We start from the raw sequence: 25085 nt of genomic DNA on the forward strand, positions 1-25085 counted from the left end.
CTGTCTTAAAAAAAAAAAAAAGAAAAGAAAACGAACAAAAGGAAGGAAATATTATAGGCTTTATTCTCTGATGAGAATATAGTGAGAGTAAAAGGTAAAATTGGCTAATTTGTTGTGTGGGTTTTTTGTTTTTTGTTTATTGTTGGGGGGACAGAGTCTCACTTTGTCACCCAGGCTGGAGTGCAGTGGCATAATCTTGGCTCATTGCAACCTCCGCCTCCTGGATTCAAGCATTTCTCCTCCCTCAGCCTCCCAAGTAGCTGGAACTACAGGCGCATGCCACCACACCTGGCTAGTTTTTTGTATTTTAGTAGAGACAAGGTTTCACCGTATTGCCCAGGCTGGTCTTGAACTCCTGAGCTCAGACAATCTGCCCATTTCAGCTTCCCAAAGTGCTAGGGTTACAAGTGTGAGCTGCTGCGCCCGGCCTGTTGTATGTTTTTAAGCCCCTACATTTTGCAGAAAAAAAAATACTTCTGAGGAGCATTTGGGTCACGGAAGAGACCAAGAACCCAGGGCTGGATGGTTTATAAAATATAATTTAATATGCTGTCCTATATATGAAAAATGTTGATAGAGGGCCACAGTTGTAATTTGTAAAGCAGACAATCTGTCAGGTGTTCTTACTAGCAAAAGAAGTTCAGCTCAGCTGAAGTTTATTATAGTTTAGCTAAGGAGCCAGAAATGCACCCAAGGGAACAGGGAAAGAATGAAATACTTATCAGAACTACTAAGTAAATTTAAAAATACTCAGACTTGAGGCCGGGCATGGTGGCTCATGCCTGTAATCCCAGCACTTTGGGAGGATGAGGTGGGCGGATCATGAGGTCAGGAGATCAAGACCATCCTGGGTAACATGGTGAAACCCCATCTTTACTAAAATTACAAAGAATTAGCCAGGCGTGGTGGCGGATGCCTGTAGTCCCAGCTACTGGGGAGGTTGAGGCAGGAGAATCGCTTGAACCCAGGAGGTGGAGGTTTCAGTGAGCTGAGATTGTGCCACTGCACTCCAGCCTGGGCGACAGAGTGAGACGCCATCTCAATTAAAAAAAAAAAAAATTCAGACTTGATCAAATTAGTGAAAGTGAAACTATAAAAAATAACGAAATAAACAAATGGCATCTTTTGAGAAATAGGTCTTTTAATTTTTATTTTGCCAGGTGCAGTGGCTCACGCCTGTAATCCAGCACTTTGGGAGGCCGAGGCGGGTGGATCACGAGGTCAGGAGATCGAGACCATCCTGGCTAACACGGTGAAACCCGTCTCTACTAAAAAATTACAGAAAATTAGCCGGGCATGGTGGCAGGTGCCTGTAGTCCCACTACCCGGGAGGCTGAAGCAGGAGAATGGCATGAGCCTGGGAGGCGGAGCTTGCAGTGAGCCGAGATTGTGAGCTGTGATTGTGCCACTAACTCAGCCTGGGCGACAGAGCGAGACTCCATCTCAAAAAAAAAAAAAAAAAAAAAATTATTATTATTTTTTTGTGATAGGGTCTCGCTGTGTCACTCAGGCTGAGTATAGTGGCACAATCACAGCTCACTACAGCCTCAATATTGTGGGCTCAAGCAATCATCCCACCTCAGCCTCCCAAGGAGCTGGGACTACAGGCATGTGCCACCACGACCGGCTAATTTTATTTTTTATTTTTTGTAGAGGCCAGGTCTTGCTATGTTGCTCAGGCCAGTCTCAGACTCCTGGCCTCAAGTGATCCTTCCTCCTTGGCCTCCCAAAGTGCTGGGAATACAGGTGTGAGCCACCAACCTCTGCATTAGTTACCAAGGTGATGATAGTGAGAAGTAGAGAGCCTAAGTATTCATATCAGAGAGTGAGGTGAAAACTCCTGAGCGTGCCCCTAACGAAGTACTCAGCCTGTCCTTAGCCCAGTGAGGTTTCTAAAATGCTAATGCGGTAGTAATTCTCCTGTTACAGGGCCATTTCTAATCATGGGACAGGAAGGGGAGTCACCTATTTGTGCTCTTAGGCGACTGTGGCTCAATTTCCAGCCCTGAAGTCAAGAACAGCCAGGAAAAGGGAGCAGTCTCACACCGAGGGTGGTGTGCACTGAAATACACTGTGGCCAGTCAGCCAAGGGTGGGCTTCGTTTATTAAATAAATAAATAAATGTTTATTAAATAAAAATATACCTCCAGGGCCTGCTGCCTCTAGAGGTACAGGTGGCTTGTACAGGGAGGTGATACCACCTACCCCTGAGGAGGCTTAGAGACTGAATTAGAGGCCACCCTGGCCTGCAGAGAGCTTTCCAGGCCCCTTGCCCCTGCTTGCTGTTCACAGTCCACCCTCCTTGCCCAACCACCCCCAACAAACGTGGAACCTGTCAGCATTGCATGCGCAATGCCCTCCTCGCCTCTGCCCCACTGCTTCACCTCTACCCACTGTGGTCACAGGAGCCCTCTCTTTCCCATTCTCACCAGGCACAGTAAAAAGCAGAGGTTAGGCAGGTGGGTTTTGGACACCAGGCCAGGAGTACTTTGTGCTGTGGCCCTCACTTAATGTGTGCTGTTGAATGATTATGCCTTTGCATATGACTCAGCCAGCATCAGCATTTTGTTTTATTTATTTACTTTTGAGACAGAGTCTCGCTCTGTTGCCCAAGCTAGAGTGCAGTGGCACGATCTCGGCTCACTGCAACTGCCGTCTCCCGGGTTCAAGCGATTCTCCTGCCTCAGCCTCCTGAGTAGCTGGGACTCTAGGCATGGGCCACCATGCCTGGCTAATTTTTGTATTTTTAGTAGAGACGGGGTTTCACCATGTTGCCCAGGCTGGTCTTGAGCTCCTGACCTCAGGTGATCTGCCTGGCTAGCATTTGCATTTTAATCCATTTCTTGTAATGCTGAATGAACAATATGAGCCCTCAATAAAGGAATTGACCAGGTGCAGTGGCTTCATGCCTGTCATCCTAGCACTTTTGGGAGGATGAGGCGGGAGGATCACTCAAGCCCAGGAGTTTGAGACCAGCCTGGGCAACATAGTGAGACCCCATCTCTACAAAAAACTAGGCCAGGAGCAGTGGCTAACACCCGTAATCCCAACTACTCTCAAGGCCAAGGTGGGAGGATTGTTTGAGCCCAGGAGATAAGACTGCAGTGAGCTGTGATTGCACCACTGTACTCTAGCCTGGGTTAAAAAAAAAAAAAATAGCTGGATGTGATGGCATGTGCTTGTAGTCTCAGCTACTCAGGAAGCTGAGGCAGGAGGATCATTTACACCCAGGAGTTTGAGGGTACCGTGCAGTAAAGTATGATTGAACCACTGCACTCCAGTCTGAGTGACAGCAAGACTGTCTAAAAAAAATAAAAAGGAATTTGTGGCATCAGCAGTTCGGAGAAGAGGGGCGCCGTTTTACAGTGGGAAGGAACATTCTGAGGGTGCTGGTCCTGACAGGGTCAGGGGGCAACTGTGGCAAAGTATGTGAGGAGGTGTGGGTAGCAGCTGCTTCTGATTCCCCACTATCCTTCCACCCTGGGGCACATCTGGGCTACGGCACCTAGGGGGAGTACTGTGGCACCCATCAGAGCCATCAGCGTGACATCTGCCTGTGGTCTTGACAATGTGATGCGATGGCGGTTGTCAGCTTCCCATTGGCTGGCCCCAGTGACCCTTTCTAGAGGGTTCAGAAACTCCTAAGGGTCTTCCAGAGTTGGGTCATTGCACATTGACAAGTGCAGCGCCATCACATACCCTTCTCTCTAGTGCCCACTCAGTCACCTTAACCGAAACTTCCCTGAGCCGAGCATGGTGCTGGGTGCTGGGTGCTGGGCTGATGCAGGGAAGTTCTACCCGGTCCTGCCCTGAAGAAAGTGACCCTGTGTGCATGCATGAGAGTGAGCAGTCAGTTCAATACTAGGCCTCCTATCTCCAGAGTACACAAGAGGACTGGATTAGCCGGGCATGGTGGTGCACGACTGTAGTCCTGGCTACTTGGGGGACTGAGGCTGGAGGATTGCTTGAGGTCAACCCAGGAGGTTGAGGCTGCAGTGAGCCAAGATGGTGCCACTGCACTGCAGCCTAGGTGACAGAGTGAGACCCTGTCCCTCCTCCCCAACCCCCCACCAAGAAAAAAGGGCTGGGAGTGACTGAGGGCTAAGACCTCCCCAGGTGTTAGGTCAGGAAGGCTTCCTGGAGGCGGAAGCACATCACTGTGAACAATTATCCACTGTAGTGTTAGCTATTTGTTGTCCATCAATGTCTCCTAATCACAGAGGAAAGATGAGTTTTCTGGCAGTCAGAATTTTGGATAAATAGGAGGCAGCTTTGGCTTAAAAGCACATTAGCTATAAATCAGTGGTAAAGCCAGAGTTTTGTTCCCGGGATTAGCTGCCTCTTGCCTGTGCCATTTCTGAGACTGTGTTAACCCCCCATGCCTTGTCCTTCTCTTGGCAGTAATCCAGTCCCTCATAGCACTGGTGAATGACCCCCAGCCCGAGCACCCGCTTCGGGCTGACCTAGCTGAAGAATACTCTAAGGACCGTAAAAAATTCTGTAAGAATGCTGAAGAGTTTACAAAGAAATATGGGGAAAAGCGACCTGTGGACTAAAATCTGCCACGATTGGTTCCAGCAAGTGTGAGCAGAGACCCCGTGCAGTGCATTCAGACACCCCGCAAAGCAGGACTCTGTGGAAATTGACACGTGCCACCGCCTGGCGTTCGCTTGTGGCAGTTACTAACTTTCTACAGTTTTCTTAATCAAAAGTGGTCTAGGTAACCTGTAAAGAAAGGATTAAAAATTTAAGATGTTCTAGTTCTGCTCTCTTTGTTTTAAAAATCACTGCTTCAATCTACTTCAAAAGAATGGTGTTTCTTTTCTTGTCCAATTTTATCCAAAATCTTCAAGTTACATTTAACCCATAAGGTTTAAAAAAAAAGGAAAAAAAACGGTTGTGGTTCCCTTTCTTCCCTACCCTTGCCACTCCCACTTTCTGGCACCGAGTTTATTTTTCACTTACTTACTTCCCCAGACCCCGGGCTCGCCTCCACAAAGGAGAAGAGACTGCCCTGGCGGTCCTGGTGGCTTTTCTTAGCATGTGTGGGACTGTTGCCCAGTGTGGGAGTTGGTTTAAATTCTCCTGACTCCAGTTTATAACATCCTTTTAAAAAATTTAAAAACAAACAGCCACACCCCTCCTCCAGTCCTTCTCCTCAGTTCTTGTGTGAAACTCCAGCTGATGTTACCACAGTAACATCAGTTAATTGGGCAAGCCCTGATGTCAGTGTGTGTAACTGACCTCTGGCCTGGCCTGCACAGAGAAGCCCTATAATCACAGGTCTGTGGTGGCCCCGAAATGGGGGGCCTGCTAGTCAGGAGGATGCTGTGCACACTGTGTGTGATGAATCTCGCCAGAAAGGCTCCTGAGGTCCCAGGTTGGCACTTCTCCCTGCAGCCATTGTAGAAGATCTGCTGGTCCTTGCAGGCAAAGCTACAGCCAGAATGTCCGTTTGAAACTCCTAGCTCATCTGTCACCGAGCTTCATCCGAATGTGCCACGGAGCTTGCTCTCCACTTCCTCCATGCAGCGGCCCTGCCACAGCCCTCCCTCGGCACACTTTGACCCTTTGTAGGATTGGAATTAGCAGGACTCGGCTATTTAAAGCACCAGTCTGGGGTCACCTGGGCCCCTGCTGACCCCTTCCTCCAGAGCAGCCAGCCCAGCCCAGGAACAAGACGGACTTCCTCTCCCTTCGGACTCACAGCCTTTGCAGAGTCAAGCTCCACTTGAAGCTCACTCAGTAATATCCTTTCAATGTGTTTTATATTGTTTTGACTGCCTTTTTTTGTAGAAATAAAAATTGACCTTAGAATTTATCGTCAGATAAACTTGTAAAGATTTGAATATTAATGTCTTTTCAAGGCAAATGGGATTGTCCCCGCACTAGTAGAGAATCCATGTCGCTCTGACACCCCAAGGAAGCCGACGATCCAAATGCCGTGTGTCACCAACCCCGCTTCTGCCACTGGCAGCTTCCCTTCTTGGCTCTTGGGGGGGACTAGATCCTGTGGAGAAGATGACTTAAACTTTGCTTTTTGTTTTAATTTTAATTCTATAACTTGAGATCTTTCCGGGGCCTACAGGCGTGTAAGACAGCTTGGTCTGGTCTGTGCAGAAGTGGGGAGTGATGGGCAGGTTCGGCAGCCTAACATTGTTCAGGCGCATGGCCCCTGCGGTGTGTACAGGAACTCAGCTTCTTTTGTCCTAGGTACGCCAAGGGCAGGTTTCTGGAGACTCCCTTGTGCCCGGGATGGCAAGGGCACCGGGCTGGCGTTTCCACATCTGTCTTCATTAGCAGAAAAGTGATGATGGATTTTATTTCACTCACACTCCAGTTTGTAATAAAATGCCAAATTCTGTCAGAAGCTATCCAAACAAGCCACCATTTGTTCTTGTTGCTTCTCTGGATCCAGAAATGTTGCCATTCTTGGAAACTGTCCCATTGCTTTGTATTTCTGCCAACGTAGCTCTGCCTGCCTGTCACCCCCTCACTGCACTCTGCTCATCACGGGAGGATACCTGTGTGCCGGCAGCCCCTCAGGGACTCTCAGCCCTGGCACTGGCACCCCAGGGTTGGCCCCGTCAGCAGAGGCCTGGCTTTCGAGCCAGTGGGTGTCTCTCCTTCGGGCCTGGGCGGCTTGCTCCTGCCAGCCATGCCTTCAGGGTAGGCTCTGAGCAAGCTGGCAAACAGCCCTGGCTGCTCTAAAACCAAAAAGCTGGGTCCTCTGGAGGAGGGGCGAGCTGTGGAGCAGCCACCCACTGCTGCCCCAAGCTCACTCAGGAATTCACACCCGCCTGGTTTCTTGAAGTGTGCCGGGTCCTTCCCTCTGCTCCCTACTCCCCACCACGGCAGAGAATAGGCTTTCTAAGATGCTGCGATCCCGTTCTGCTGCCCGTAATAAAAATGCTCTCAGACACTGGTTAGTCGTGTGGGTTTCTTCCTTCCTGGGAGCGGGCAGTGCCAGGGGCCTATGCTCTTGGAGATGGGAGGGCTGGCTGGGGCCCAGGTCCTGGGGCTTCTGATCTCTCTCCCCATTCCCAGCCTCTCCAAAAGAGGTACATAGAAGTGTTCCTGCCTCCCTAGAGGGAAGGAGATGAAGTATAATCAACAAGAAAGCTGGAGACTTCAGACAGTCGGGGCCTGCAGAGGGCGCTCTTGGGCGTCTCGTTGAGGGGACAGGGACTAAAGTGTGGGTGCATCACTTACATGCGTGGGTCATCCTGGAGCCTCCTGGGAGTGTTAACAATCCATGTTTAGAAGAGGCAAACCTGGGGTCCCAAGAGGTCACAGAATTGATAAGGGTGTGCCTGAGGGTGGAGCTGGGCCATTTCCATGAATGGTGCCAGCCAGAAACACTCTGAGTCCCCAGTACAGCCCACTGCCAGGGTGCTGCGGCAGTGGTGCTAACTCAGCAAGGGCTCAGCCAGGCCCAGGACTTTTTTGGCTAGGCCTTCCCTGCCTGGAATTTGACACCAGCTGAGACTAGGCCTGCACTGTTCAGCTGGATCTGCAGGTCTTGGGGAAGGAAACTTCCTGGGGTGTCATTTTACTAGCCTTTAACATACCTAGCACTTTACCCTCTGAGTCTCAGGAGAGTCCTGTGGCATCCTTATCCCTGCTTTTAAAGACAACCAAGACCCCTGGCCTGTTTTTGTTCACATTCTGACTGCAGAGCCTGTTGCATTCCACCACTTGGCATATTTCTTCCCACAGGGTCCCTCTGAGCCCAGAAACAGCCAGTTACCACCCTCCCCAAAGCCAGAGACCTTTAAGCTCCTCTGTCAACTTCCTCTTCCCTACAGCCACCAGCCACCATTTTTGGCCTTGTTCACTATTAATTGTTCAGCATGAAATAAGCATCCATTTCATCACTCCTGTACCCGCTGCAGCCTGACTTCTGTCACCTGCTGCCCCTTGCTGCTGCTCCTTTCATTTGGTGCCATCTAACCCAGCCCTGAAAGAAGCCAGAGCTGCTCTCAGCATTTCCCACCCTGTCCTGCCTGGCTCTTCTCTCTCTGCTTCCTGGGTATGGCATGGGGGAAGGGCACCAACCCAGAACAGAGGGGAGCTGAGGGTACCATTGCTCCCAGTGCAGTGCAGTGCCTAGCCTGGTCCATGCCTGGTAAGTGGCCATTTCCCAGATTATTGGAACGTGTTCTTGTTCACAGAGGGCTCCTAGGGAACCCTGGAGGCCTCAGAGGATCAGAGTAGAAAGGACCACCGTGCAGAGGCCATAACTGAGACCTTGGGAAGGAAGTCACTTCCAGAGAGCATTCCCCACCCGGTGCTGGCCAGGTTCAGAAACCCCCCTGTGGCTCCACATGTTGCCGCAGGTTTCTCCTACATCTTCCTCTGTGTGTCACTGTATGACACTGGATGACTGTCCCTGTATGTACCAGACTGGGAGCTCCTTGCAGACCAGGCCATTTCAGCTCCAGCCCTGGCCTAGCACAGAGTGGACCCTCCAGACACGAATGCTGAGTGGGTGGATAACAGTGAACCACTTGGCTAAGACACTGTTGCTGCCCCCACAGCCCCTGTGGGCCACCAGTCACCACCCCAACAGGTCCTTATCACTTTCACCTCCTCGTGAGATGGGCCTCATTATAATCAGGTGGGCCTGATTATCCTACCAGTCTATGCCCCCTCACTTCAGTTTTTTTTTTTTTTTTTTTTTTTGAGTCGGGCTCACTCTGTCACCCAGGCTAGAGTGCAGTGGCATGATCACTGCTCCCTGCAGCCTCTACCTCCCAGGCTGAGTCGATCCTCCTATCTCTGCCTCCTGAGTAGATGGAACTACAGGCTTGTGTCACTACACCCGGCTAATTTTTGTATTTTTTATAGAGACAGGGTTTTGGCATGTTACACAGTCTGGTCTCAATCTGCTAGCCTCAAGCCTTCCTCCCGACTCAGCCTCCCAAAGTGCTGGGATTACAGGCGTGAGCCACTATGCCCAGCCATTATTTTTTCTTTTTTAAATAACAGAAATAAGGTCTTAGTATGTTGTCTAGGCTGGTCTGGAACTCCAGAGCTCAAGTGATCCTCCCACTTCAGCCTCCCAAAGTGCTGGGATGATAGGTGTGAGCCACTGTGCCTGGCTTCACTTCACTCAAATGCTCATGGTCAGCCGGCTGCTGTGGCTGATGCCTGTTAATTCCAACACTTTAGGAAAGGCCAAGGCGACCAGATCTCTTGAGCCCAGCAGTTTGAGACCAGCATGGGCAACATGCCAAAACCCCATCTCTACAAAAAATACAAAAATGAACCAGGCATGCCTGTGCTCCCAGCTCCTCAGGAGGCCAAGGTGGGATGATCACCTGAGCCTGGGGAGGCGGAGAACTGCAGAGACGTGATTGTGCCACTGTACTCCAGCCTGGGTGACAGGATGAGATCCTGTCTTTAAAAAGAAAAAAAAGTCTCACGGTCCCCAGGGCTGCTGTCGACTCTGCTCATCCCTCCTTCCCTCCCTGGGTGACAGTAGCCACTCATCTAGCATCTGTGCAGACCCCCAGGTCTCTCCTGCCCACCCACACCTCTCCTGAGCCTAAAGCTGCACAACCAGCTGCCTCCTCCTCTCAGAACACTTCCATAACAGAAGCCCCTCAAGGGAGCTACATCTGTATCCCCGGCTAACTTCAGGCCACCCCTCTCCCAGCCTTAGCCAGCAGCCTGCAGGAGTGTGGCCAGATCTCAGCAGGCTGAGGCGAGGAGGTGGAGGCTAGGCAGCAGGAGGAGCAACTGTACAGTGATTCCAGCTCACAAGCATGGGGGCAAGAAAGCAGGAAAAGTGCTGCAGATGGGAGAGTCCCAGTCTAGTGAAGGTCAAGATGGAAGGCGAGTGTGGAGCCAGTAAAAGGGACTGAAGCCACAGTCAAGGGGATGGGGCATGAGTGGGTAGAAGCAGGAAGGAGGAGCGACATCCCACACTCACCCTTCAGAAAGCCACACGTCTCTCCAAGCTGCCTAGGCTGGGTGAGAGCTCTCTTGGCCCCTGATTCCATGTTTGGCCCAGGCTAGGGCCCAGTGCACGTTAAATAAATGAATGAGTAGTTTCAAAGCCCTGCTCTGCCACTCCTGCCTCTACCCCTGTAAAATGGGGACATCGGTGCCTGCCTCATAGATGCTATTTCATGAAATGAGACAAGGACCACATGGTATTCCATCTGCCTTTCCATCCTGCGGAGTGGTGCAGAAGGACTCTGTGCTCTAGAGGACTCCCACTGCCTTCCCCATCTGCTCCTGCACCTCAGGAGCTTTCAGCTAAGCCACATGGGGCCCCAGTCCACAGGGCATCCCTACATTGCCAGAAGTTAGGAACCATGGTATCCCATTTCCTGGGAAGACTGCTCCTCCTAGAAAAATTTAAATGTATTCCCACAGGGTTGCAGGGTCTCCTCACGCCTATCCCCTAGAATGGCTTACATCTAAACAGATGACTTTTTTTTTTTTTAGATGGAATTTCGCTCTTGTTACCCAGGCTGGAGTGCAGGGGCGCGATCTCGGCTCACCACAACCTCCGCCTCCCGGGTTCAAGCGATTCTCCTGCCTCAGCCTCTCCAGTAGCTGGGATTACAGACATGCACCACCAATGCCCAGCTAATTTTCTATTTTTAGTAGAGATGGGGTTTCTCCATGTTGGTCAGACTGGTCTCGCACTCCCGACCTCAGGTGATCTGCCCGCCTCGGCCTCCCAAAGTGCTGGGATTACAGATGTGAGCCACCACACTCAGCCTACAGGTGACTTCTTAAATCAATACTGAGATTACAGTATTATGCCTCTTCAAAAGCAGCCTGGTGAGGACAATCTCCCACTCCCACCCTAAAAAGGAATAAAGAAAACCGCAGCATGAACAAAACCAGAATGGAGAATGGGCCATTTCCTGGAGTGGTTTGAGCCAAGAGGGAGCTGCTCTTTGTCCGTGCTTGTTTCTGTGAGGGTCTCCTGGGCACAGCTGATAAACCACCCAAGTTTGAAAGACACACGTTATTTTATTAATATAGCCATCTCTCCCCACTGCCCCAGTGGTGAAGGTGTTTGCATTGCAACATGGAGGGGCACCAAATGCTCTGCGGGCCCTAGCCCGCTGCCACAGGCTGGGCCTGCCTGCAGTCAAGAAGGCTGCTCAAACTCTAGATGCCATTTGGAGGCATGAGGACCTGAGCCCAGAGGTGGCAGTGTCCTACCCAGGGAAGTCAACAGATCGTGCTCCAGGGCCCAGCTCTGGGCTGGGCCAGGACTAAATCCTGGCTCCCCTTTCTTGGTACTAACGGGATTAGTGCTTGGTTGTCTGTAGGGGGTCAGAGTAGGGAGGGTTCCAGGAAGGGTTCCAGAGTGGCCTCACAGGGGACCTCCTCCCCTGGCCTCTTGGAGTCCAGGTCGTCGAGGGCGCAAAGCTGCACGCCATCCTGGGCAAGCTGGGCCCGCAGCCTGGGCGCGGTGAGGACGCGCAGCTCATGCAGCCGCTCCCAAGAGCAAGAGAAAGCGTCGGGGCCTTCACCGCAGCCGCCGGTGGGAGGCACACTGGGGTAGCCGGGGTGCGCCATCAGCTCGGCTGTCAGGGTGTGGCCCGCTAGGGTACCTTCCAGGACCCGCGCCAGGGCCCCGGACACGCGGTGAGCGGACATGTGCCGGCCGCAAGTGCTCAGGCCCACGAAGGCGTCTGTCCACCTGTGGGGGGCGGGACATCAGAGGTGGGACCAGACCGGGCCATGGCCACGGGCTAGGTAGGCTAGGGAAGGGACGGCGGGGTGGGAGGGGGTAACTGGGGTGGCGGCAGCGGTCGACGCCAGACTCGCTTCCGGGTTGAGAAACGGACACAGCTAGCCAGGTGAACAGCCAGTGCGGAGGGACGGAGGCAGCTATGGTAGGAGACGGGGCGGGGAGCCTCACCGCAGGCCGTGGCGGGAGAAGGGGCCCACGGCGGCCCGGGCGTCGCGCTCCACGGCGCAGGCGAAGGCACGCGCGGGGGCCTCCAGCCAAGTGCAGCCACCCACACCGCGCTCCAGCGGCAGTCGCGTAAAGCGCACCCCATAGGCCTGCAGCGCCTCGGCGAACACCTGGCACACGCCTGCGGGCGGAGCGGGTCCTTTCACCTGGGGGCATCGAACTTCCCCTACTCCCCCAGCCCCTCCTGGGAGTAACGCCCTCCAAACTGGGATCACTAACCACGCACCTGGGAGCACGTGCACGTGCTGGTGCCCGTCCACGTGCGTGGGGGCCCTGCCCAGCAGCTCCCGGAAGCAGCTTAGTTGGGCCTCGAGCTCCTCCCGCACCTAGAGGGCGAGCGAGAGACACCTTGAGCGACCGGGAGTAGCTGCCGAGGATACCCTCCTCGTGCTTCCGTGTGATGGCTCCAGTGTTTGAATGCGGAAGTCATCCACCGCCAGCTCCTAACGGCCTCACAGTACCCTCCGGGCGGAGCTCTGGGGGTCCTCGCGAGCATCCTCCTGTAGCTGCGGCTCCGCACCTGAGGCAAATCCACGTCTCCGGCCGCCACCGCCTCCCGGAATCCCATCTTGCCAAGGAAGAAGCCTTCCGGGCCGAGCAGCGATGAGGCGCCACGGCGGGCCGGACCCACGGGGCGGCCCTCGGACAGGTTGGCGTGGAGGCCCGTGGGGATGCTGTGCCTGAGGGCGGAGCGCGAGCTGGAGCACTAGCGGCCGCGGAGCCGCGCGCCCCAAGCCGATCGCCGCCCTGCTAGAGGCCCTCCCCTCACCTGCGGGCCAGCTCCGCCGCGCTCTCCGTGGCCGCACCGTTGACCAGCAGGGACACGCTGGTCACGGCCCCGGCCAGAAAGGCCTCCACGATACCCTCATCGCGTCGCGGGCAGTAACCAAAGTCGTCCGCGGTGACCACCAGGCGCATGCGAGGGCGGGACATGGCCGCCTGGGTCCACCGCTCGCGCTCCCAGGGGAGTGGGCCGGACAGCCCAGGCCCTGCCCCCGGACGCTGCCCAGGCCCCGCCCCGACGCACACGCCCAGGTGCGGCTGCACTTCGCCTTTGTTCTCGCCACCTAGCGGTCCGGCGTGCCCCTGCAAGGACCCGGCAACTGCTCCCGCGCTAACCAGACCAGTGATGGATTCATTGCAATGCGGAACTTTCCTTGACTGCAAAAGTGATATTTAATATGTAAAATATCAAAAGGAAGCTGGGCGCAGTGGCTCACGCCTGTAATCCCAACACTTTGGGAGGCCGAGGCGGGTGGATCACGAGGTCAGGAGTTCAAGGCCAGCCTGGCCAACATGGGGAAACTCCGTCTCTATTAAAAATACAAAAATTAGCCGGGAGTGGTGGCACGCGCCTGTAATCCCAGCTACTCGGGAGGCTGAGGCAGGAGCATGCTTGAACCCGGGAGGCGGAGGTTGTGGTGAGCCGAGATCGCACCACTGCACTCTAGCCTGGGCGATAGAGCGAGACTCCGTCTCAAAAAAAAAAAAAAAAAAAAGAATCTCCTACCCTTCCCAGAGATTGCCATTGTAAACTTTCTGGGTTGTGTCCTTCCAGTGTTTTCTCTAAGCAAATAAACACACCCAACTCCCTTTCTCCCCAATCCAACTTTTTTGTGTGTTGTTTTGAGAACACAAAGATGATTATATCAATGTTATCACATTCTAGTAGTTTCTTAGCAGTGCGAACGAAAATTTTCATATTATTAGCTATTTTTATTCTTTTTCAAATTGCCTATTGATCTTTTGCAGATTTTTCTAAGAGCAGGCATTTTCTTGATTTGTTGATTTTTTTTTTTCTTGAGCTCTAGACACTAAGAAAATGAAAGAAAGCATATACACTAAGGCTTCATTTGAGAAAACATTATCTCCAGTTTCCATCTTGAGCTCTCTGCCAGGCTACAGCTTTTACATTCATAACTTCACTGTTTTCTCTTTGGTCCAGAAAAGCTTTCCTTACCCATGACTGTATAAATAGTCATTACGGTTGGCAGCCACAGTTTCCACTGCAATGTGGCAGTCTTGATTTTTCCCATGGAAAGTGTGGTATTTGTGTCCGGGCTATGAAATTGGTAATGTCATTCCTGTTTCACAGATGAGGAAACTGGGGTTCAGAGAGCGAAAGTGTGGTCCTGCCAGGAGTAGTGGAGCTAAGACTGAACCTCACACCTCGGGGCCAGCACCCAGGCCTGCTATGTCCTCTCTGTCCCTGACCTAGTGGGTAGCCAGAGCTGAGAGGACAGAGCAGAGCTTGAGAGGAACAATATTTCGTGAGGCATGTGAGGATTGAAAGCCTCATAGAGTCCTTCAGCCATGCTCTTGGCATAAGGACTGATGTGTTTATAGTGACTGGTGAATTGTCAGACCTCAACCAACCACAGTTCTCCACTGGAAGCTGATCTTGGAAAGGTCAGAGGTCCCGAGGGTCTGCAGGTGGGAAGGAGGAGACTGACATTTATTGAGCACCTACTTGGTGCCAGACACTGAAAGTATTAGAGATTAAGGGTGACTTGCCTCTGTTCTGACCCCAAAGAAGCACCATCTGATAGAAAAATAAGTAGTAACATGGTATGGTAGAGTCTGGAATGGGGTTTACTGTGAATTGCGTAGGGCGTGGCAGAATTCACAGTAAAAGCTTTTTGGAAGAAGTGACACCATGGTGGGGTATTACTGAGCAAAGGGGAAAAGGAGGGAGGGAGAGGAGGTAAGAATATACAAGGCTCCGCTGGGCGCGGTGGCTCAGGCCTGTAATCCCAGCACTTTGGGAGGCCAAGGCAGGCGGATCACAAGATCAGGGAATCGAGACCATCCTAGCTAACACGGTGAAACCCGATCTCTACTAAAACTACAAAAAAATTAGCCGGGCGTGGTGGCGGGCCCCTGTAATCCCAGCTACTCGGGAGGCTGAGGCAGGAGAATGGCGTGAACACGGGAGGCGGAGCTTGCAGTGAGCCGAGATTGCGCCACTGCACTTCAGCCTGGGCGACTGAGCGAGACTCCGTCTCCAAATAAATAAATTAATTAATTAAAGAATACACAAGGCTCCACTGGGGTACTCGGTGTGTTGTAGGGAGATTTTATTGAATCCCATACTCCCATATTGGAAGAACACTCAAGCCCATTTACAGTGTGGGACTAATGCTAAGAGAGGTTGAGTCACATTGGCAGGAAAGAGCAGAGCCAGGAACTGAAGCTAGGTCTGTGACTTAGAGCCGGCACTCTTTCCACTGTAGAGGGGAGAGGTCTCAAGGCAGAACCTGGGGCTGTGCACACCGCGGGAGGGGCAGAGGCCCCTGGAAACGAACAGGAGCAGGAGGCCCAGGGCTGCGCAGCGACCAAGGAGGACACGAGGAAGGTGCTTGTGCCACCGGTGGAAGACGTGGCTTTGGCTTTTAGGCTCCCCTCGGGGCAGGAGCGGATCAAAGAGCCTAGCCCCAGCTTCGGTGGTGGGTGGGGGGTCCTCCCGGCAGCGGGGAGCGTGGGTACCAGCATCCTCAGCCTGCGGCTCCCAGGCGAGTGTGGGAGGGCAGAGCCCAGAGAATTGGAGGTGGGGCCAATGTGGGCCCCGCCCCCAACCATTGTGTCAGAGAGAGAAGTGGACGAGCTCCTCGGTAAGAACCAATGAGGATGTGGTATGCAAATAAGCAAGTGGAGGCCGCCAGCCGACTTCCTCGCGCTGTGCAAGCTGCTCCAGTGAGGGCGCAGACTGTACTGGCCTGTGCGGAGCAAGGCGGTGTTTCTGGTGAGTCTGTTGATTCTGGGCTGGGGTGAAAGCCAGGTTGCCCAGGGTTTGGGAGGAGGGCGGGTCGAGCACACGCAGATCCAAAGATGATCGGAGACAGGATTGTCCTCAGCGATTCCACCCCGATGACTCTGGAAACTGCCTGCCTGCAGACGCATGGGGGCCATGGAGCAGAGGAAGGGCTGGATGCATGAAGGAGGCGGGGTGCGGGGAGCGAGGGACCCGCAGACTCCAGGGCCACAGATGCGTGGACCTATTGGAGACCCTCAGGTTGTCTCCCAACCCCACGCAGAGAGGAATGCGCAGCTGAAGAGAGAGGTGGGCAGCAGGCCCGGTCACCTGCCAGGTGACCACATGGCCAGGTGCCGCCACCACTCGGGTTACCTGGCCGATGACGAGGCCAGTTACTCCATGTGCAGTGCACAGGTAAGTGTGCCCAGCAGGGCCCTGACCCTTGAGGCCACAACATGTTCCCCACCAACCCTGGCACCCAAGACCACAACCCCCATTTCTCATTGTCTATTGACTTCTCTGGGCCTCTTAGTGAAGTCCTTATTGCCTTGACTTCTCCTATGACCCCCCACTGCTTGCCCCTGTCACACTCAATTTCATTCCTTGTTTCCTCCTGACTTCCAGCGACCCAGAAGGTGCTTGGGTGGACTGGGACCCTAGAGTGGGAGCATGGAGTTGACTAGGTGCCTGTAGCTCAAGTTGGAGAAACAGGCCTGGGTAGCACAGGGCCCAAGACCTCAGGTGTTGTCTGCACTCAAGACCTCAGATGTTGTTTGCAGCCCTGCCATGGATACAGGGATGGCCTGCTGCATGGACAGATGAGGAGCTGGAGGGAGACTCCGAGAGGTTCATGATTGCTCATCCTGCCACGTGTCAGGGCAGAAGCAGGCTTGCAGACTCCTTAGCCAGGACTTGTGTGTGTGAAATGTAGGTGTTAGGAAAGCCTCGGTGCGACCCTGAATAGACCTCCACTTTGCAGATGAGGACATTGGACCTCAAGAGGGGCCATCTTGCACACTGGCATCAGGCTGTAGGTGGCAGAGCCAGGGTCCAAACCCAGGGCTTCCAGACTCCAAAATGCAGCTCCTTCCACTACTCACTCCCACCCAGGTCCTAGTGTTACCCCAGGGAACCCTTCACCTGTAGGGCACCCCTGCTCCCTGTGACATACCTGTCTGCTCAGGTGCAGCTGCCCAAGAAGCCACTGGTCCCAGAAATGCAGCCAGCCTGCAAGCCGGGCCGTGTGCCACACCCACCATCCACATGTGGCAGCTCAGCACTCCAGGGCCAACGCCGAAACAAGAGGCACCCTCAGCCCTTTGGCCACTTTCTGGATTTCCTAACTGAGAGCCAGGTCCTGGACAGCCTGGAGACAGTGGTGGAGAAGGCGACTGAGCGCATGGCTGCCATGAAGACGGAGGCTGGGGTGCCGCTTGTGGAGGTGCAGGACCCAGTGGAGGTGCCAAGTGGTGGACGGCGGGCACATGCCCGGCCCAGCCTCAGCACCGTACACCGGCACCGTGTACGGCCGACCCTCTGCACTGGACACCCCAACAACTACCCATCCAGCTCTAGCTCCATGTCCAACTGCCATAGCAGCCTCATGGCCGGCTGTCTGGGCTCCCACAGCCGGGACAGTGACCTAGGTGCCCAAGGCTCATTGCCACCTGTGAGGGACAAACTCCTGCTGGAGAAGAACCTCAAGCGGCTGCTACAGCTGGAGAGGAAAGGGGTGAGAGCCAGGGCCATGGCTGGGTGGGGTGGAATCCCATGGAGAGCCCAGGGCTAGGGTCAGCCCTGGCTTAGCTGCTCCTGAACACTTCACAGAGTCACCCTCTTTCTGCAGAAAGGCCTCAGTCAGTCCTGCTCCCAGAGGGACTCCCTGCTGTGGGATTCGCTGGGTAGCCAGACCAGCTTTCAGTGGACCCAGGAGCAGCCCTTGTCCTGGTTCTCAGGGCTGCTGGGCTCAAGCTCTGGCGTGCCTGAAGCATCAGAGCCGAGGCCTGGAGAACAGGAGCCAATCTTCCGCAAGCGAGAGTTCAATAAGGAGATCAAGTCATTACTGAGCCAGCTGGAGTCCCTCGACCTGCCTGGCTACTGTCCGCTCCGTGAGCCCCATCGCACGCTGAACTTCCTGGCTGACCACCGCCTCTTCCCCGCCCTGCAAAGCGTGGTCAGCCAGGCTGTGGATAAGCTCCGTGGCGCCCACTGCCGCGACGGCCGTCCTCTGTTCCCCACCAGCTTGGAGCCCACCTCAGATCTGCCGCCTCTGGGCTCTGAGCCAGCTAAACCCACCAATGGCGGGCAGCCCCATGCTTCCCCCCGCCCCACAGTCTCCAGCCCCAGGATGCTTCAGAGAAAACGCAAGGACGGAGGAGGCTCCCCCTCCATGTCTAGTGCCCAGGTGGCCACCAGATTCAAACTCAAGGTGAAACCCACGGAGAAGCCCAATGTCCCCAGCCCCTCACTCCACTCCAGGGAGGAGGCACCTGACTCAGATCCCAAATTACAAAACCCACCTGTTTCCCTGAGCTCCAGCCAGAGGGCCCAGCCCTGGCAGGGCCTGCACCTCACCCTGCCCGCGCCCGGGATTGTGGTGGAGGTGGCCTGCAGCCAGGGCCACCTCAGGGGCCCTGTCACACCTCCACTTGCCTCCCCCTACCCCCGCTCTTCCTGCTACCTTCTCCCTGAGCTCTCCCCAGTTGCCTCTTCATCTCCCGCCTCACTGTGTCCAGAGGTGACCTCCTCGAAAGTAAGACCGGGCATGAGTTTGCAGGAGAAGGGCTCCTTGACCCACCACTCCTAGCAGCCAATGTCACTAACAGGTGCTCAAGGTCAAGGTCTCTTGCCCTGCACTGTGGAAACCTCCTGGGCAGGGGTCAAGCTGATGGGGGCCCATGAATCCTGGCCTAGCTATTACCAGGTGTTGTCACAGATAAATAAAGGCTATTTTTTATGCTGGGTATTTTTTCTAACGTTTGTATGTGAATCTAGAGACGCTCCTACATGGGGGTGGAAGGTCCCGTCCCTTGTGGACAGCAGCCCAAGCCCGGCCGGGGCCTTGCCTCCTAGGTCTAGCTCCCTTGAATCCAGCTGCCTCGAGCAGGACTCTCCAGTCCCTGGACTTTGCCGAGGGGAAGTTGCCCAGGGAGGATGTGTACAAGACGTAGGTGGCCTCACACTGGTGGGTCTCCAGCATGGTCCCTCGACCCTTTCCTCAGCCATCAAGGCCCCTGCAGCTGTCTCTGGGCACAGGCCTGGGCAGGAGCCTGCCCAAACCCAGTTGTCAAGGCTCAGATTAGCCTTACCCTGTGACAGGTCCCTGCCCTTGCCCCAGGCCCAACAGTTGTAGGAGGTGTGATGGTGAGGTGAGCATGAGAGTGGGCAGTTGAGTGCAACAGCATAGCAGGTGTGGTAAGGCTGTACCCTTCGTGTGGCAAATGTGTTTGTCACACTAAGTGTACCCATTCATGTTTGTGATGGGCAGGGCTGGCAGGGCTCTGAGGAGGGCACAGTGGCTGGAAGGGGTGTCACAGAGGGATGGGGCTGGCAGGTGTGACATGTGTCCCTTTCCCTCCCCGGCTGCTATGCAGAGCCCCCGCAGCAGCAGCAGGTTCACGAAGAAGAAGCCGCTGCCCTCCATCTCGTCAAAGTCCAGCATGTCTCACTTCTCCAACTGCCTTTATGAGGAGCTCGCCGACTTCCTGACCCAGCAGGCAGCCTTCTTGGTCATCCGCAAGTACGAGTTCGAAAAGGACCTCAATAAGCAGCTGGGCTTCTTCTCCTTCCCCATCACCCACGTGCTCAGGGACCTTTCTCTGGGCTTAAAGAAGGTAAAAGGCTCCCGCATCCACCTGTCCTCAGAGACCCACCGGAGCTGCCTGCTGCGTAAACTGGAGGAGGCCAAAAGGGCCCGGCAGGCCTCCCGGCTCATCACCTCCCACCGCAGCACAGAGACACCCTCTGTGCAGCAGGAACCAGCCACCCACACTGCCCAGGACCAGGCCACAGAGCCCTGCCGCTCCCTCTACACCAACTTGCCAGCCAGCCGGCAGCTCAGCCCTTTGGAGCCCAAGCTCTACATGTCTGCCTGCACCGGCATGGGTTCCAGTCCCCCCAAGTCCAAGGACATGGACAATGAGGGCCGTGATAAAGCCGAGATTGAAGATGAAGATGAGGATGAGTTCAAGGATGAAGACCAGGATGAGGACAAGGATGAAGATGGAGTTCAGAGCCTCCCAGAGCCTGGAGAGGAGGCCTCGGTCAGCCACTCCGTGGACGTGGGCCACGGTGACCCACCATGAAGTCCCCACTAGCCACTCGATTCCCTGCTCTGTCAGAGTTGCTGCACATCACACCAGCCCCTGCCAAGAGCAGGAGTCACCACAGGCTGAATGCCCACGAGGAGCTCTGTTGAGACTCTCAAGGGAGCCAGTGAAAGAAATAGAAATAAAGCCTGTGTTGCTGGGACACAGGTTTGCTGTCCTGAGATTTCAGCCGCCATTTTATTTATTTACTTATTTGTTTATTTATATTTAAGATGAAGTCTTGGCCGGGCTCATGCCTGTAATCCCAACACTTTGAAAGGCTGATGTGGGCAGATCACTTGAGGCCAAGAGTTGGAGACCAGCCTAGCCAACATGGTGAAACCCTGTCTCTACTAAATACAAAAATTAGCCAGGTGTGGTGGCAGGTGCCTGTAATCCCAGCTACTTGGGAGGTTGAGGCAGGAGAATGGCTTTAACCCGGGGAAGCAGAGGTCGCAGTGAGCCAAGATTGCATCACTGCACTCCAGCCTGGGTGACAGAGTGAGACTGTGTCTAAAAAAAAAAGAAAAAAAAAAGTCTTGCTCTATCTCCCAGGCTGAAGTGCAGTGGCATGATCTCAGCTCACTGCAACCTCCACTTCCTGGCTTCAGACAATTCTGCCTCCCCAGCCTCCTGAGTTGCTGGGACTACAGGCACCCACCAACATGCCCAGTTAATTTTTGTATTTTTAGTAGAGACAGGGTTTCACCATGTTGGCCAGAGTGGTCTCGAATTCCTGACCTCAAGTAATCCGCCAACCTCTGCATCCCAAAGTGCAGGGATTACAGGCATGAACCACCACGCCTGGCCACTAATTTTTTTTGTATTTTTAGTAGAGATGGCGTTTCACTATGTTGGACAGGCTGGTCTCAAACTCCTGACCTCAGTTGATCTGCCCGCTTCAGCCTCCCAAAGTGCTGGGATTACACGCATGAACTACCACACCTGGCTTTTATTTTTATTTTTTGAGATGGATTCTTGCTCTGTTGCCCAGGCTGGAGTGCCTTGGTGCCATCCCGGCTCACCACAACCTCTACCTCCCGGGTTCAAGGGATTCTCTTGCCTCAGCCTCTTGAGTAGCTGGGACTACAGGCGTGCGCCACCATGTCGGGCTAAATTTTTTTTGTTGTTTTTTTGGAGACGGAGTCTTGCTCTGTCGCCCAGGGTGGAGTGCAGTGGCGTGATCTCTGCTCACTGCAAGCTCCGCCTCCTGGGTTCATGCCATTCTCCTGCCTCAGCCTCCTGAGTAGCTGGGACTACAGGCACCCACCACCATGCCCGGCTAATTTTTTTGTATTTTTAGTAGAGACGGGGTTTCACCGTGTTAGCCAGGGTGGTCTCGATCTCCTGACCTCGTGATCCATCTGCCTCGGCCTCCCAAAGTGCTGGGATTACAGGCGTGAGCCACTGCGCCCTGCCAATTTTGTATTTTTGATAGAGACAGGGTTTCACTGTATTGGCCAGGCTGGTCTCGAACTCCTGGGCTCAAGCGATCCGCCCACCTCGGCCTGCCAAAGCACTGGGATTAACGGCATGAGCCACTGTGCCCCGCCCAACACTGGAGTTTGACCGGCTCAGTGGAGTAGTGGTGTACATTGGAGTTGCTCATGTGACTGCTTTCAGCTGCTCATTGAACTGAGGCTGGAGCATTCCAGGGTCCCTCTCTATGTGGCCTCTTACCACGTAGTAATCTGGCACTTCATTACAGTAAGGTGCATTGTCTAGCTTCCTAGAAGGATAAAGCCAGACCTGCCAGCGTTCTTATGGCCGGTGCTCAGAAGTCCCCAAACAGCACTTCTTCGGCATTCGATTGGTCAAAACAAGTTGCGTAGCGGGGCGCGGTGGCTCAAGCCTGTAATCCCAGCACTTTGGGAGGCCGAGGCGGGCGGATCACGAGGTCAGGAGATCGAGACCACGGTGAAACCCCGTCTCTACTAAAAATACAAAAAATTAGCCGGGCTCGGTGGCGGGCGCCTGTAGGCCCAGCTACTCGGGAGGCTGAGGCAGGAGAATGGCGTGAACCCGGGAGGCGGAGCTTGCAGTGCGCCGAAATCGCGCCACTGTACTCCAGCCTGGGCGACAGAGCGAGACTCCGTCTCAAAAAAACAAAACAAAACAAAAAAAACAAGTTGCACTACCTACTCAGATTCAAGGAAAGGCGAAATGGACTCCATGTCTTTTCTTTGGCTTATGGGGATGAGAGGAATTGTTAGTGGTCATATTTGGAGACTAGCTACCACCCTTCCTCCTCTCCACAGCTGATTGTACCTTGAGCAGCCCTTGTTGAGCCAATCAGATTCTCTCTTGAGAACCTGAACCTTAAGACAAATTATAGTTGGTAGGTGGAGGGCACTGGAGATGCCATAATCAGCCCTGAGGAGCTGCCCATAGGGTGAGCAGGGGAAGGTGGTCTGCAGCAGGAGGCCGGAGAAGGGAACAGCAAAGAGAGGCGACGAGGCTGCCCCTGAGAGTCAAGGGAGTGCTACGTTGGCTTCCCCAACTCTGGGTCTGGTATCTCAGCCTACTTAGAATCCTATGTTGCTTGTCAGGAAGATTGCCTGCTGTGTCCTCAGCCTCCTACGGTCCTAAATGAAACTGGGAAATGGCTGGCAGGTTCTAGCAGGGAACTGGCATGATCTTTTGATCTATGCTTTTACCACTTTTCTTTTGAGACGAAGTCTTACTTTATTGCCCAGGATGGAGGACAGTGGCGCGATCTTGGCTCACTGCAACCTCTGCCTCCTGGGTTCAAGTGATTCTCCCACCTCCGCCCTCCGAGCAGCTGGGATTACAGGCACATGAGACCATGCCTGGCTAATTTTTGCATTTTTAGTAGAGACGGGGTTTCACCATGTCTGGTCTGGAATTCCTGACCTCAGGTGATCCGCCTGCCTTTGCCCCCCAAAGTGCTGGGATTACAGGTGTGGGCCACCGGGCCCGGCCTATACCTGTAATCTTAACACTTTGGAAGGCCAAGGCGGGTGGATCACCTGAGGTCAGGAGTTCAAGACCAGCCAGGCCAACATGGTGAAACCCCGTCTCAACTAAAAGTACACAAATTAGCCAGGCCAACATGGTGAAAACCCGTCTCTACTAAAAATACAAAAATTAGCTGGGTGTGGTGGTACATGCCTGTAATCCCAGCTACTCAGGGGGCTGAGGCAGGAGAATTGCCTAAACCCGGGAGGCAGAGGTTGCAGCAGTGAGCCGAGATCGCGCCACTGCACTCCAGCCTGGGCGACAGAGTAAGACTCCGTCTCAAAAAAAAAAAAAAAAAAAAAAAGACTTCTTGAATGATGCACATGGGAGACTCAAAAGTTTGAAAAAAAAAAAAAAAAAAGGCTGGGTGCAGTGGTGGCTCATGCCTGTAATCCCAGCACTTTGGGAGGCTGAGGCAGGTGGATCACCTGAGGTCAGAAGTTTGAGACCAGCCTGGTCAACATGGTGAAACCCTGTCTCTACTAAATATATATAAAAAAAGTAGCCCGGCGTGATGATGCATGCCTGTAATCCCAGATACTCAGGAGGCTGAGGCAGGAGAATCACTTGAACCCAGGAGGTGGAGGTTGCAGTGAGCCGAGATCGCGCCATTACACTCCAGCCTGGGTAACAAGAGCGAAACTCCGTATTAAAGAAAAAAAAATTGTTGAATGAGATGTGAGGAGCAAGGTAAAGAGACGAATGAAAGAAGAATCCCAAGTTTTGGGCCTGAGCATCTGCAGAATGGAGGTGCCATTTACTGAGACTCATAATCCTGGGGGAGGGGTAGTTTGAGGGCGGAGACCAGGAATTCTGCTTTGGATGTGCTGATTTTGAGATGATGGCTGACATGTCCAAGAGTATATATCCATCGCCTCTCAGATAGTACTTCAGCTCTTCCACCCTAGAGTGGAGACCCCTCAAGTGCAGGGACTACCAAATCCAGGGCAGACTGACTTTTAACCGTTTGGACACCTAAATGCTGAAAAGATCAAGGTGTCTTATACTACATGTAACTCAAAATCAAAACAGTATTAAACACGAAACCCCCAAAATAACATGTTGCTGTAATGAAAATGGCTTTACTCTGGATTTTCTGAACGCAAAATTCTGGATGATTTAATTAAATATGAACTTTTCTCTCTGCTTTGCCTGTGCTTCAACTACACCCTAGTCAGACTCTTGAGCCCAGAGCTATTTGCTCTGTGACCCCACAGGATCTGGAGTGAAGCTGCTGTAACAATGTCCCATGAATGAATAAATAAACAGAGGTGTAAGTTTTCCTCCCTTGAAGGTTGAGCTGACAACACTCTGAGAAGGCGGCAAGAAGGAGACCTACTCATGGCCAGGAGACCTGGGACACAGTCGCCCAGGCATGGTTCCCACAGCCCCTTGGTCTCCTTTGACTCTGGTTTCCTAAGACAGCTTTGGGACTTTCTGGTGAGAAGCTGCCATTATTCTCAACGCCACAGCTCCCTGCTGCCCTCTCCTGCCCGATGACCCATTGACCACGAGATTTAGCCACGAAAGGAGTCAAATGTATAAGTGGCCAGGGGAATTCAGAAACCCCAGGGTCTAGGGACAGTGGTGACCCAGTATCAGAGAGGGTCTAGGGACAGTGGTGACCCAGTATCAGAGAGGGCCTAGGGCCGAATGACTGGAGGTTTCATTAATCCCGGGGTCTAGGGACTGAAGGACTGATCCCGATTCAGTGACCCCGGGATCTGTCGACTTTGTGACCACAAAATCTAGCGATCCAACAACCTTCAAGACCCTGCAGCTGCGGGCCCAGGTTCTGAGGGGAGAGACTCATTACTGAGTGCCCAGGAGTCCAGGATCAAGGGGCGTCGTGAAAACGTGCCTGCAGGGTCCTAGGATCCTGAGCCTGTGTCCAGGGACTCACCGGCTGCGAGGAGCCGCGTCTTCACCAACTGCTCACGCTCACTCTCCGCGGCTCGGAGACTCAGCCGCCCTTCCCTGGGTACTCATTGGTAAGTCCTCGGAAGCGTGGACCAATCAAAACCCTCTTCGTGTCTCCAGTCCCCGCCCAGCTACGGCTCTCGAGAACCGGGGGCGGGCCCTCCCCGCGCTG

The 25085-nt window shown here is 53.8% G+C and overlaps 3 protein-coding genes across 7 annotated transcripts in view; 2 read left to right on the plus strand and 1 right to left on the minus strand.

The window, feature by feature from the left end:
* The window catches only part of UBE2L3 (ubiquitin conjugating enzyme E2 L3), a 56564-nt gene extending 49639 nt beyond the window's left edge, over positions 1 to 6925 (plus strand). For both annotated transcript variants that reach the window (XM_003807746.4, XM_034948809.3), the window contains one exon: positions 4402 to 6925. In XM_003807746.4, coding sequence (XP_003807794.1) covers positions 4402 to 4556 — 155 coding nt within the window. In that variant the 3' untranslated portion in view covers positions 4557 to 6925. The remainder of the gene's footprint in view (positions 1 to 4401) is intronic.
* A 4050-nt stretch (positions 6926 to 10975) lies between these two features.
* YDJC (YdjC chitooligosaccharide deacetylase homolog) lies at positions 10976 to 13555 on the minus strand. Of its 2 annotated transcripts, XM_003807743.7 has the most exons (5): positions 12723 to 13555; positions 12474 to 12633; positions 12180 to 12279; positions 11897 to 12074; positions 10976 to 11674 (listed from the first exon to the last, which is right to left on the minus strand). In XM_003807743.7, the coding sequence occupies exons 1-5, from the start codon at positions 12884 to 12886 to the stop codon at positions 11305 to 11307; spliced, it is 972 nt and encodes a 323-aa protein (XP_003807791.1). In that variant the 5' UTR covers positions 12887 to 13555; the 3' UTR covers positions 10976 to 11304. The 2 variants fall into 2 exon arrangements, with proteins under 2 accessions (XP_003807791.1, XP_034804683.1); XM_034948792.4 differs by lacking the exon at positions 11897 to 12074.
* Positions 13556 to 13713: 158 nt separating this feature from the next.
* On the plus strand, positions 13714 to 24946 carry CCDC116 (coiled-coil domain containing 116). Of its 3 annotated transcripts, XM_055105846.2 has the most exons (5): positions 13714 to 15695; positions 15988 to 16121; positions 16891 to 17439; positions 17554 to 18135; positions 19301 to 24946. In XM_055105846.2, the coding sequence occupies exons 1-5, from the start codon at positions 15575 to 15577 to the stop codon at positions 20009 to 20011; spliced, it is 2097 nt and encodes a 698-aa protein (XP_054961821.1). In that variant the 5' UTR covers positions 13714 to 15574; the 3' UTR covers positions 20012 to 24946. The 3 variants fall into 3 exon arrangements, with proteins under 3 accessions (XP_054961821.1, XP_008958134.1, XP_054961822.2); XM_008959886.5 differs by having other exon boundaries at positions 13714 to 16121; XM_055105847.2 differs by having other exon boundaries at positions 15966 to 16121; positions 17554 to 24946.
* Positions 24947 to 25085: the final 139 nt, after the last annotated feature.

Source organism: Pan paniscus, chromosome 23 (assembly GCF_029289425.2).
Source record: "Pan paniscus chromosome 23, NHGRI_mPanPan1-v2.0_pri, whole genome shotgun sequence".
Lineage (NCBI taxonomy): Eukaryota > Metazoa > Chordata > Mammalia > Primates > Hominidae > Pan > Pan paniscus.